This window comes from Colossoma macropomum, unplaced genomic scaffold, assembly GCF_904425465.1.
Source record: "Colossoma macropomum unplaced genomic scaffold, Colossoma_macropomum, whole genome shotgun sequence".
Taxonomy (NCBI): Eukaryota; Metazoa; Chordata; class Actinopteri; order Characiformes; family Serrasalmidae; genus Colossoma; species Colossoma macropomum.
The window spans coordinates 1,185,014-1,199,177 of NW_023496020.1; the positions used below are offsets into that span (position 1 = coordinate 1,185,014).

The following is a 14,164-nucleotide window of genomic DNA, read 5'->3' on the forward strand; positions in this document are numbered from 1 at the left end:
TCACTGGATTGGATATCTTAGGGAAAAAATCCAATATGATCCATTAGCCAAAACTATCACATAAATGCTTAGTTAAGTCTGCACTTTAATTTTTGTTTTGAATGTTTAAATGGTGCTGATCAATCACCCTTTGGTGACCTTTTTTGCTTTCAAGACCTAAAAATTCAACATTGCTTTAACACTAGCATTGGCAAAATATCCAGCTTTGTGGGCTGCAACCAGGACATTACAACCTTTTGTTTAATTACTGTTAAATTACAGCATAAATGTATAGGCATGAAAGACTTACGGAGCTAAGAATAGAGAAAAGTATTGTGTGGAATCGACTCCATCAACTCCCATCGCTCAGTATCGGAATCACAGTCAACTTCGGAAAGCCTGGAACTGAATGGCTCCACACATGGGCTATATTTAGTAGAAAGGGAGCAGCTCTGGAGCATCACACAGGTGGAGAGACTAAGGTCTTTTCCGTTCAGTAACAGGATATTTTCCCTCAGTCTCAGTCCAGTCACATAGCACAGAGTCACAAAATGATCGTAGGCTCTGGGTTTCAAGATTAGGGCCAAAAATATTCTATTATTTTCACAGGCAGATCATGTGAGGTATTATCAGGTAGAGACGCTGGTCTGGCTGCCTTTCAGAACTTTGTCAGCTCAGCAAAATTTTTGTTGAGGAAGTCAGTTCTGTGGCTATGCTGGGCAACCAGATGGAATTAAATGTAACAGAATGCTTACTGCATATTTGTATATTTGTTTATTGAATATTCTAGCTGGCTGATTGATCAGTTTAAACTGCCTGCGATGCCACAGCACTTATAATTTTTGACTATCAGCAATAAAAGTAAAAAAAAAAACCTAACTTATTTGAAAATGCCAACTGACCATTACAATCTGTGAGCCCACTAACTTTACCTTCATCATTTCCTCTAAAAAGGTATAATATTAGAGATCCTCATGTTCTTTTAAAAAAATGATGTTACATGGCATTGGTCTGTTCTCCTTAACATGTACATTATTAATGGGCATTCTGTCTCTTTTCTGTGAGTCAGATAAATTGGCTCAGTTTACCAGTTAGAGCTCCCAAACAGCTCTTCATTCAGTAGCGCTATCACTTTTTTCCCAAAATTAGGCAGCTTGGCAATACTGTAGCGTCCAGCTACTGGATCAAGTTACCGTGGGAGGCTCTTGTGCAGAGCTGTGTTCACAGTAGGAGAGAATTCTGTTGAGCTACGGGGTAGTTAGTGCAGTGTTAGACTGTCTGAACAAAGTCTGTGGTTAGAAGTGCCCTGTCCAAAAGAGCATTCACCTTTAAAGCGCTTCCCACATATGCTCTTTCACTAACGCCACACTGGTGTCAGAAGTGGAATAGCAACCCCAGCAGACTGGAGGGGAACCCTAAGCCGGATAGAGGGGAAAACCAAGCCTGGGTGAGGACTGTGGAAGAAGAAGCTTGGCGAGGCTCAGCAGCAGAGCACGACCTGATCACAGGGAGCAGCATGGTGGCCAATTGGGGTTGACCGCAGTCCTCCCCAGCAGGGGTGGGAGGTGGCATGCCCCTGTACACCCCAGGGACTCTGTGTGGTCACCTGGACGGTTCACCTTTAAGGGGGGCATTCGTGTTTCGCTTTTGTTGTGAATAAGTTGCTATTGTTCAATTAAAGATGTGCACGTGTGTTGTTTGTGCTATTCTTTGCTGGGCTGTGGGTAGTTGATGCAGTGTTAGTGCCTCCTATCAGGAAGAAGTGTGTGGTTAGAGGTAACCTGCCTGCTTCCCGGACATTCAGTCAGCACTGAGAGGCGCTTCTCCCTTTCTGCCTGTTCAATAAAAGAGCATTCACCTTCCCATGTCTTTTCTTTGCTGATGCCATGCTAGTATTTCAACATTTTCAACAAAACCACTAAAAGGTCTACCTTCTAATTAGCGAATTAACGAAAACTGCATTATGTCAGTCATCAATCCATCAGCCAGTCATCAATAAACAAAGGCACGTCAGGTAAATGTCAAAAATCAAAAAAATTAGCTAGGCATACTACAACACAACTGCCCAGAACAAAACCAAAGACAAACAATCACAACAAGCAGGTTTGAGTGAGTGGGCGGAGCTAGAACAGCACATCACTCGTAAACACTGAGGGTCCACTGAGTGTGAGACAGTTGGATAATAATGCAAATGACAGTCATGCATGGTCGTAACCATAGAAACGGCTGCTGTGCATTGCTATATGCTACACAGTAGGTAAAATTAGAGACAGACTCACAGGTCGTTCTTTTCTCTTGCCTTTTCCATTAAAATGAACCTTAAAGTGAGGTGGGCAAATTCAGCCATCTGATAAAGTGGGGGTCCTAAGATTATGCCTGTGAGTCAGCTCACATCATAGAATACCCTGTTTTTGTAACAACTGCAGTCCACACCCCTCCCTCCAGATCACCGTGTACCAAGGCTGGTGAACAGAACAAGTGCACTCAGAGTCTCTGTCTGCATTAAGACATCAGCTCACCAAACAACTCACATCATTCCACCATCAATCCCCAGCAGGCCTGTCTGTGTGGTGCTGGGTGGTGGCAGATTGTCATCCCCAGCGTGGATGGGGGTAAAGGGTGTAACTGAGATCACAATCAGATTTAAGCAGCATTCAGGCGGTGTACCGGTTTTCACAGTCAGACCAAATCAGAGCTGTCTGACTCCGGATACTACAGGAGTTCATGAACTGTGATGTTTCTCACCTTCATCCTTTTCTTTAAACACTGACTGTCTGACTCTTCACCCGAGATTAAAGGCAGTTATGTACAGGTTTATTTTCTTTGCAGTTTTTGTGTGGTTGGGTGTAAAGTTGAAGCTAACAGCGCTGTTTATGATAAATCTTTGATTAAAGTCATATGGTGTTGATTGTTATTCCAAATGAGAAACGCAACAGCAGTCTCAGGCAAGGGCGTGGCCTCCAGTACGAGTGTGGCTTCAAGTGGCACTGCAGTCTCTGATAAGGGTGTTGCCTCAGGTGAGGGTGTGGCCTCAGATAAGGGCATGGCCTCATGTGAGAGTGTGGCCTCAGGTAAGGGTGTGGCTTTAAGTGGTGCTGCAGTCTCTGATAAGGGTGTGGCCTCAGGTAAAGGTGTATCATGTGATAGTCAAGTGCGGTAGATGATGATGGTGTGGCCTCAGGTAAGGCTGTGAATTTAGGTAATGCTGTAGTGTCAGACAGGGGGGTGGCCTTGGGCAAGGCTGTGTCTTCAAATGATGCTGCTGTCTCAGAAAAGGGTGTGGCCTATGGCGAGAATGTGGCATCAAGTGACACTGTCATATCTGATAAAGGTGTGGTCTCAGGTAAAGCTATTTATTCAATTTGTGCTGCAGTCTCAAAAAAGGGTGTGGCATCAAGTGACAGTGCAATATCTGTTAAAGTTGTGGCCTCAGGTAAGGCCATGTATCCAGGTGATGCTGTGGTCTTAGATAGGGGTGTGGCCTTGGGTAGGGGCATGGCTTCAAGTGACACTATTGTCTAAAACAAGGGCATGGCCTCAGGTAATGTCAAGCTGTGGTCTCAGGTAAGAGTGTGGCCTCTGATGAGGGTGTGGCTTCAAGTAATGCTCCGTTCATGGATAAGGGCGTGGCCTCTGGTAATGGTATAGGATCAGATTAAATTGTAATCCGATTAGACTGTGAACAGGTGGGCGTGGCCAAAGGTAAGGCTGCAATCTCAGGTAAGGGTGTGGCCTCAGATATGGGTATTACCTATTTTCCCACGATGACACTCAAGTTCATTAAAGTCATATGGTGTGCACTGTTGATCCAAATGGGAAACACAAGCCTCTAATGTTGCCAGAATGCAACAGCAGTCTCAGATCAGGGGGCGTGGCCTCAGAGATGAGGCGTGGCCTCATGTGCGGGTGTGTCAGGTGAGCGCGTACTCAAACGTCCCTTTCTCCAGCACCTCCAGCCCGTCGCCCCAGTGTGAGGAGGGCATGCTGCTGTAGGGGTCCAGAAGAATCCGGAAGCAGCGCACGATCAGCAGGCCGAGGAACACCAGCAGCATTCCGACGAAGGCGAACGCCGTCTTCTGCTCCAGCGTCAGAGAGTACGCCACGATCTCTCCGCCACTCATACTGGCCAGGGAGTGGTTGTAATGGACACTACACATGGTCCTGCTTCATCCTGCGAGCGTCCAGAAGCTTCAGAGTCGCCGCAGCCCTCCTGAAACCTGCGGAGACACACAGCACTGGATATCCACCTCACAGCCTCCCAAATCAACATGCTGCATTATATCATCTGAGTCTGCTTATGAATCAGAACACAGATCACATGCATTACCAAACACTTCTGTAAAGCGTGTTTAACAACATCTTCTAAATAAACTGGAACGGACAAACAAACGCATGAAAAATATCCATTTTAATGTGTTAGATTCTGAAAGGAAAAAAGCTTCTGTGAAAAACTTAAAAGTACCAGTACATTATCACTGTAATCACGATTTCCGGGATATTATTAGCTATAACTAATAAAAATGTCCGTTATCTAATCACTAAGAGATAAGAACATTAATATCTCATCTTATTAATTAATGTCTTTCCGGGTTTCTTGAACTTGTTTGAGACAGATAACAAGAATACATACAGTAACTAGAGCGTACTAAATCCAAAGCATAAATTCAATCATAGCATGCTAATTTCAATGCATAAATACAATGCAAACATGATAAATTCAATACTTAGATTCAATGGAAAAATGCTATGTTCAATGCTTAAATTCAATGCAGTGACACTAAACTCAATGCAAACAAGCTGAATTTAAAGAATAAAGTCAAAGCAAACATGCTATATTCAATGCAAGTTCAATGCAAACTATGCTACCTTTAGTGTATATTTACAATGCAAACATGCCAAATTTAATAGTTAAATTCAAAAGAAAAATGCTATGTTCAATGCAAAAATTCAATACAGTGGTTCTAAACACAATGCAAACAAACTATGTAAAAAAATCAGTGCAAATATGTTAAATTCAATGCAAACATGCTACATCCAATACTTTAATGGAAAAATGTTAAATGCAATGCTTAAGTATAGTGGAAAAACTATATTCAATGCACAAATAAAAGGCAAGCATGCTAAATTCAATATTTAAATTCAATGCAAACATGCTGAATTCAAAACACAAATTAAATGCAAATATACAATGTATATGTAATGTACAAATGCAATCCAGTCATTCTAAACCCAATTCAAATATGCTAAATTTAATAAGTAAAGTCAAAGCAACAATCCTACATTCATTGCATAACTTCAATGCAGACGTGTTATATTCAATCCTTAAATTCAAATGGAAACATGGTATATTCAATGCACAAATAAAATACATGCCAACTTCAGCATTTACATACAATACAAACATGCTACATTTTAGATATAAATTCAATAGAAACATGCTATGTTCAATGCTTAAATTCAATCTAGTCATGCTGCAATCAAAGCAAACATGCTAAATGTAGTACTCACATCCAATCCAGTCATGCTAAACTCAACGCAATTGGGATCAATTCAATTCATTGACAAGGCAGAATACCAACACCAGCACTGCAAACATGGAAGCCATCGTGAAATAGACAATCGTTCTTATCCAAAAGGTGAAATTACAGTTGCGATCGGCATTGCGGTCTCAATGAAACGGCTAAAACAGTCGTGCCATGCGGTTAATTGGAGCAGCCACATCAGCCAACACAGGAGAAAAGGGAGAAAAGGCGGTACCTGTTGCACAGCAGCTGCAGTCACACTGATAACATGCTTTTATCACGCGTGAGCAAGCGGCCGGCGAGAAAACCACACGCCAACACGAGGAACGCAACGAATCTGTGTTCCCATCACAACACTGAGACAGCCAGACAGCCAGAGAGAGATAGAGAGAGAGAGAGAGAGAGAGAGAGAGAGAGAGAGAGAGAGAGAGAGACAATAGAGTGCGTATAAGCAGCAGGTGGCTAGAGAGAGAGAGAGAGAGAGAGAGAGAGAACAAGAGAGAGAGAGAGAGAGAAATGGACGCTGAGGGATTCAGTATCAGGCATGCAAAAATTAGTGCTAATTAGCAATACTCTTTTTTGTGCTATTGCTATTTTAAATTGTCAGGCCACTAGAACAGAACATAGTCTGAAAACATGGCCTGTGTCCAATAAGATTGCATTAAAGGGGAATTCCACCAATCTTCCAAAATTACAGAACCTTGCCAAGTCAGAATTGTTCACAGTGGTGGTGATAGGAACCAGACATCCACCTATAAAAGCTCCCTCTCTCTTTTCGAGACTCTCCTTAAACTCTCCTTTAAAGGCTCTTCATATAACATGATCCTCATATGTTTCATATCAAAATGCTCCGTTATCTTTATCACCATTTTACAAAACCACTGCAGCAACTTCAGCAGCTGTAAACTCTCTGCACACCATTTCACTTGTGTCTCCGATGTGGACTGAATGAAGAATTAAGGGTTTCCGGTGTGATGGGTCAGTGCTTAGTGATTTCCTGAGTGTCCATTGGTCAGTTTCAGGACCCCAGAGGGTTAAAATCTACTCACGGTTTCAAGAAAACTTATTATTTCAAATTTTCCACTATTTTCCATCATCAACATTCCATATAAAACTCAGAAGACACGTTTAGGTTCACTGGTGGTTTTGGACAATAAATAAAATGTCTATATTTGTGTTGTAGTCATGGCGACCCCTGGTTCCTATCACCACCACTGTAAAGAAATCTGAACCATTTCACACCAAACCACTCTGAATCATTCTGATTACGTTTCACACAATCAATTGTGGCAGACATTTAATAAAATTGGTGGAATTCCCCTTTAATTTTACATAAAAGAAGTCAATTGGCTTCTATTATGAGGTTAGTATTATGGGCTCACCTTCTTTTCTAAGCAGAGAAAAATGATTGTCCATGCTAATCGACTGTCTGCTATGGCAGGACGAATACAGATTAGGTTGAAAAATGATGGAGTGCCGCTTTAATAACAACTCAAGTCATTTCAATGAGCATCTGCGCATGGACGTTGAGTACATTTAATTTTTGTTTTCTGAGTACAGGGAAATTACTGTTCAACAAATAAGAAAAACGGAGTGCACCTATATGGAAACAATACACATTCCAAATGTATTTATCACATGTATTTTTTGCAGTGTATGAAAATGTCCAAAAAATGTATTTGTAAATATATTTTAAATTGTATTTATTTATATTTGTTATTATATGTGTTCAGTTTTGTGTAGTTGTAATAAAGGTTACAGATGTAACTAAACAATACTGACTTCTGTGATCTGCATTGTACTTTACATTAACCATGTACGTATGCAGTAAGACACTCACACAATGTATTTCAAATAAACAAGATATTAAATAATAACATAATATTTTCACAGAGTATCAGTACTTACAACACTTGGTTTTGTCATGTTAAAGGTTCATTTGATCATATTTAAAATTAAGACACTGGAATACAAATTCATTTCAAGGTATCAAACAGTAAAGTGCATTAGACTGGATTTTGGCTTTTCATACAATTTCAAATGGATTTGATAAACATATTTATATATTACATTTTTTATGGTACATTTCTATGAATAATATTTCCCCATACATTTTAAAATAAGTGCATTTTAAAATGTATTCAACTAATATAGCCAAATATTCTTAAATACATTTTATTGTTTGGAATATATAGAAATACATGTCCATATTTTTTCCATATGGGTAGGTTGGTAAAATGATGGATTGTCCCTTTAATAACATTCCAGTATAAATAGCTGTGCGTGGTTTTTTTCAGTGTATTTGCTCTTTAATCAGCTCAGCGTGTGACTATACGGAACTTAATGGGTTAAAAGCAGTACAAAACGTCTCGTCCTTAACTGGACACATAATTGGGTTGAACAGTAACCCGCCGTGTGTGTTTATCACACGTCTGTACAGGGTGTGTGTTTGTGTGTGTTAGTGGTCAGCTGAACGGTCACTCACCTGCTGTTAGCTCAACCTGTTGCTGTGGGCTTCATTCATCTGCCAAAAAATCCATCCTTCCTCCTCTCGGGAAGCTCCAGCCATCACACACACACATGCGCGATTGAAACACGACGGACCAAAAATACTGCATACACACACACACACACCCCTTCAGGATAGAAAGCTCAGACTCGGGCGATCAATTCCTCTCTCTCTCTCTCTCTCTCTCCCCCTGCTGTCGGTGTTAGCATTCTCTCTCTCCTTTTCTCCCTCTTTTGCTGCTTCGCTCTGTCTCTCTCTCGCACCTTCTGATTGCCACTCCTCCTCTCTCTCTCTCTCTCTCTCTGCATGGCAACCACTTGTTAGTCTCAGTCGACCTGTCTGTTTTTCTTCATTGACAAAATTCTCTCTCTTCTCTCGTTCTTTTCCTCTGTCTTGCTTTCTTTCCTTTCTTTCTCCTCTCTCTGTCTCTCTGACACTTTCTCTCTGTCTCTCACTCCTGTCTCCAAGTCACCCTTCCATTCTTTCTTTCCCTTCGTGTGTGTGTGTGTGTGTGTGAGTGTGTGTGTGTATGTGAGTGTGTATGCATGAGTATGAGATTGTGTGATTGATTCTGATGGTTGTGTGTGCGTGTATGTGTGTACATGTATGTGTGTGTGTATACAAGTGCATTTGTGTAATTGACTGATAGTTGTGTGTGTGTGTGGTGGTGTGTATGTGTGTGTGTGTGTGTGTGTGTGTGTGTGTGTGATTGAGCTCTGGTGGTTGTGTGTATGTATATGTGTGTATGTGTGTGTGATTGGTGGTATGGGTGTGTGTGTGTGTGTGTGTGTGTGTGTGTGTGACTGACTCTGGTGGTGGTGGCGTGAGTGTGTGTGATTGACTGGTGGTTGTGTGTATGTATATGGTTGTATGTGTGTGCATTGGTGTGTGAGTATGTGTGAGTGTGTGATTGACTGGTGGTGTGTGTGAGTGTATGTGATTGACTCTGGTGTTGTGTGTGTGTGTGTGTGTGTGTGTGAAATTAAATTAGCTCCTGTATTAGAGTCTCATTAGAAGCTACTGTGCGTCTGAACTAAAGTCATGATGCGGCTCTTAAAGAGACAAATCACCGAATTCACAGAATTCTGACTTATCTACAGTCGGCTCCTTCAGCCCAACAGAGCTATTCAATTATATATATATATATATATATATATATATATATATATATATATATATATATATATTTAATATGTATATTAAAAAGTATCCAGATTCGCCTTCTGATGAGTGAATTCAGCTTCAGGTCACTCATAGGTAATACAGGTGTTCAGTTGCACAATTATAGCTATGATCGTCATAGAAAAGCACTGACCAATAGAATGGTGCTCTGGAGCAGCTGCACATGAGCCTAAGGTCACAATGCTAATGCTAAGCATGGGCTAGAGAGGTATAAAGCCCCCCAGCATTAGACTGGAAGTGGAACTGTGTTCTCTGGAGTGATGGAGCTCCATCCAATACCTTTGGGAAGAGTTGGAGTGATCCAGAACTGACCATCCAATATCAGTACTTGACCTCATTAATGCTCAATCAAATCCTCACAGCAATGTTCAACATCTAGAATAAGCCTTCACAGAAGAGTAGCGGCTGTTACCGCAGCACAGACTCACTATTAACACCTTCATTTCAGAAGAAAGTCTGGAGTCTACAGACTTTTGGACATACAGTTACAGCGCATGTAAGGATACACTGGATCAAATTTTGGGGGCAAAAGTGTTGGCAAAATTCGTAGTGGCTAATATCTTTAGCAGTGTGCTGTGAGGTAATTGTGACGATATAGGCATGCACTTAGAATCATGCTAAGATGCTATAAATTAGCCACATTGGCCTAATAGCCAAGAGATCACAAATTGATTCATGTAAGTAAAATCTCAAGTCCTCAGTAACAAATTTCAGTTTATCTGCAGGCATTTTGCTGTATAAATCCCAGACTAAAGGAGACTCACAGGAGTTCACAGACAGTGATTTTTGGGGGTGTTCCAGAGCCCATGCTGTGATTTCCACTACAGAACCATGTCTGTTTTTAATGCAGTGCCACCTGAGGGCCCAAAGATCATGGCCAGCCAGTATTGGCTTTTGGCCTTGTACCTGACCTACAGAGATTTCTACAGATTCTCTGAATCTTTTAATTATATTACGTACTGTAGATGATGAAGTTTTTGCTCTTTTATGTTGAGAAACATTATTCTTGAATTGTTGCACTATTTGCCCGTCAGTCTTTCACAGAGTGGTGAAGCCCTCCTCATCTTTACTTCCAAAAGACTCTCTGGGATGCACTATTATACCCAATCATGTTACTGACCTGTTGCCAATTATCCTTCTTCTTCTTCTAGTTTTTTTTTTGGCAGATGGCAAACCCGTTACATGGTGCATTACTGCCACTTACTGGACTGGAGCATGGACCACTGATATTTTAGGATTTAACATTTACCGTCTAAAGGAAACATAGTGGGAAATTTTCCATAAAAAAACAATAAAAAAACTAAATTTTATTAAACAACCCTGCAACTCTGAAATCTTATCAACTTTCCTTGCATATTCCCCGTTATATCTTGCAACAACGTCTTGATCCTTAATGCATCTTTTTCCCCATAATCAGTGAACATCTCTTTCCTTTTGTTTTCATATATCTTGCAATGTATTAATACATGCTCCACCATCTCTGGCTGCTCACAGTATGTACACTGACCTGTTAAATGTTTCCCAATCCTGAATAAAGAATTATTTGCCAATTAACCTAATTCATTTTGAGAGGATTTTTTTGTAAGATTACACATCGTTACCAGTCACAACTTTCTTGAAATGTACTGCTGGCATTAAATTCAAAATGAGCATACATTTTTCAAAAAACAATAAATTTTATATGCTGTCTTTGTACTATTTTCAATTAAATATTGGGTTAAAATGATTTGCACATCATTGCATTTTGTTTTTATTTACATTTTGCACAGTGTCCCAACTTTTTTGGAAACAAGGTTGTAGAAAACTTTCAGTCTGAGTGAAAGCTGAAGTGCTACGTGCAGTAAATGCAGTGTTTATCATCACCATCATCATCCTCATCATCTTTAACCGCTTAGTCCAGAAAGGGTCATGGTAAATGCAGTGTGTAGGAAAGAGAAAAAAACCTGAAACAGTTGTTTAGTCTATAGATTTTATGGCTGCCAACTTTTACATTTTGTTAGAGTGAGATTTCAGTGGACTGGGGGAGATTTTAGAGGTTGGATGCGTTGGTGGACAGCAGTCATGGGTTTGGTCCACAACATTTGATTTTCTTTCTTCCTTTTTACAGTTACAGCTATTTTTAATACCTGTATACACTGTAACTGAAATTCCATCTCAAATATTCCTAAAAAATGAAAAAAGCTGTAAGTTATATCTATTTCCACATCAAAAATGCATATATGAATTCAATATCGAACCAATACATTTAAAAAAAATTGAATAAAGGAAATATAATTTAATATAAATACAATTTGATTTTTGCTTAACTTACCTATTAAATAAAATTCTGACATTGATGTGTTAAAGAGTGACAGTACTTATATCTTTGGAGGAGCACAGACTGAGATCTAGTCAGTTCTGTTCCCCAGTCATTTCTGCTGAACTGGTCAACCTGCTCTAATGATGGCAAACTACAGTCCAGTTACAGAGTGTATGCAATATGCTCCAGTTAAACAGAGTTAAACTAATGCAGTTACTATAATGGTTATCCAATGTAGCAAAGTTATAAAGTGTAAATGCTAGAAATCACAAGCATGCCACTCTTTTACTGTGCTGTTGTGTCTCCACAGCAGAATTAGATTTCAGGTTAACATAAAATAATCCTCCTTTGCAGTAAAATAAAGCTCTGCTGATGATTCTATAGCAACCATACCAACACAGACAACAATCTTGCCTTATATCTAACGAAAACGCAAAGAAAGAGATTTAAGACAAACATCGATAATTTGGAGACGAATGGACTTATTTGCATATATAATCACTCCAGCTGGTTTCTTGATACGTTTAATCTGCAATGAGAAACTGTCAAACACTAAAAAGTCACGAAACTGAAGTCAGTTTCTCATTCAAATTTGCCCGCTCCACCTTAAATGGTGCAGCAGCACATTCTGGTGCCTCAGGCGCTATTTAAAGTGAAACGGAAAAATTCTAACAAGAGGCTTGGGAATGAGAAGCTGACTGCAGCCTCATAAAAAATCAAACATTGAGAGACATTTTACAAGAAACTATTCCAGTTTTGAGGAACAGTTTCCTGCCAGAGATGCAAGAAAAGTGGCTATAGCTGAGCTAAAGCTTAAAGCAGAGCAAAGTAAATCTGCGTTTTTGTTTGTATTGTATTTTTAGTCTACACTAGTACATATAGAGCCATATTTACAGCCACAGTGGTAAAATGGACATAAAATGTTGTGGCTCCCAAGGTGGTTTGATTTATTTTTAATGGACAAAATGGCTCTTATTAACATTTGGCTTGCCAACACCTGACCTAATATGACAAAAAATGGAACGAACATTTGACATGCAAAAGAGTCAAGGGTCTGTGCATGAGACTGAATTGTTGCGTCTGTCAGTGCCAGAAATAAAGCTGGGCCTACACTACACGATTCTGAGTCTGATTTTAACCCTGATTTGATTGAACAAATTTTCACAATCTGAAGTGATTTTCCAGGTTGTTCGTAAGTGACTGACGGCGTGGATGATCTGGTGTGAAAGCAGAAATGAGTGAATATTCATCACTCCGATCAAGCTCTGGAGTGATCAGAGGCCCTCCGATATTGACAAACATGTTTGATTTTTATGACTCAGAATGTTGACGGATCCTGACGGGCAGCGATGTAACTGAACACATGATTCAGGCAACAGCCAATCAGAGAGCTCAGAGAGAGAAAAACGGTAAAGACAGGCTCTGCTGTGTGAACAGCAGGCGGCAAAGACAGAGGAGCTGCTTGTTGAGTTCAGAGTAAATAATGACCAGTATCAACTCAGCACACAGTCTATAGTAAAATATTTCTCCAGCTCTGACTGTGAGCACAAAAAGCTCCGGTCCAGTTTAGCTTTATTTGTATCTCGTGATAACAGTGGAGATCTGGGTTTTTGGGTGGTTTTCTTAGCCAAAAAATGTTACGTGTGTGTTTTACCCTCTTTTTGCCTTATTGTCTAGCACAGTGGTCGCAACCCAAATGTTAAGAAGAGCCATTTTGTCCTTTCAGCAAAAATCAAGGCACCTTGGAAGCCACAACATTTTATGCTCATTTTATTGAAGTAATGTTTCACCATCTTGGCTTGTAAATATATCTCAGTATGTGTTAATGTGCTAGTATGGGCTAAAGAATGTAAACGAAAACGCAGACTTACGTTGCTCTGCTTTAAGCTTTAGCTCAGCTATAGCAGCTACTAGCTGGGTGAGACTGTTGTAGGCATTGCTATGGTGACCAGCAGTCTGTGCTGATCTTCATGGTTAAAGGGTGAATTACCAGTTCCATTTTAAATCCAGTGTTTAAGACCATTTACTGTTAAAACTGTGTTGAACGACCAGCAGAGTTTATTTTACTGCAAAGGAGGATTATTTTATTTTTACCTAAAAATCAAATTCTGCTCTGGAAATGCAGCAGGGCAGTAAAAGAGCCGCATGTTGCCGACCCCTGGACTAGTGTGCCCTTACGACAAAATAACAGGGAATTCTGTTTAAGATGGATGTTAAGTGTCTGATGCTCTCCGTTTTCAGAATCTGTCAGGATTTTAGACATGGTGTAGTGTAGGCCCGGCTTAACGATGACACTAAACATGACTCAGAGAGAGTTTGTGAGTGGAATCAGCTGATGTGAGCTGTGGTCACTCCCTCCAAACGCTGCCCTGGCTTTCCTGATGAATTGAAAAGCATCTGTTTTGGCCCGTTTCCCAGCATGGCATTATGGGACGGCTGGGAGTGCTGTAATAGTGAGCTTATTGACAGAGAGAAACGAATGCTTGCTCACAGCCTGCTGTTCGGCCCGTCTCCTCCACGCTGAGACCACATTATTATTATTTAATCATCAAAGTGCCGTCTGACTACTCCTTCTTTTTTTACAGTCATTCTGCTGTGACTTATTGTCTGTCTGACCTCACTGTCTCCTCTGAGTAACGGCTGGATCATTAGTTCATTAGACTTCTGATTCTG

General features: G+C 40.4%; 1 protein-coding gene across 2 annotated transcripts; it reads right to left on the reverse strand.

Moving 5' to 3' along the window:
• Positions 1 to 3,183: 3,183 nt before the first annotated feature.
• On the reverse strand, positions 3,184 to 8,191 carry ctxn2 (cortexin 2). 2 transcript variants are annotated; one of them, XM_036564600.1, is made up of 2 exons: positions 7,987 to 8,191; positions 3,184 to 4,196 (listed from the first exon to the last, which is right to left on the reverse strand). In XM_036564600.1, exon 2 carries the CDS (start codon positions 4,134 to 4,136, stop codon positions 3,891 to 3,893), a length of 246 nt encoding a protein of 81 aa, XP_036420493.1. In that variant the 5' UTR covers positions 4,137 to 4,196; positions 7,987 to 8,191; the 3' UTR covers positions 3,184 to 3,890. The 2 variants fall into 2 exon arrangements, with proteins under 2 accessions (XP_036420493.1, XP_036420494.1); XM_036564601.1 differs by lacking the exon at positions 7,987 to 8,191 and adding an exon at positions 5,737 to 5,910.
• Positions 8,192 to 14,164: the final 5,973 nt, after the last annotated feature.

Excerpts from the sequence above, each read along its gene's own strand:
- ctxn2 (XM_036564600.1), bottom strand. The coding sequence starts at position 4,136 with ATGTGTAGTGTCCATTACAACCACTCCCTGGCCAGTATGAGTGGCGGA.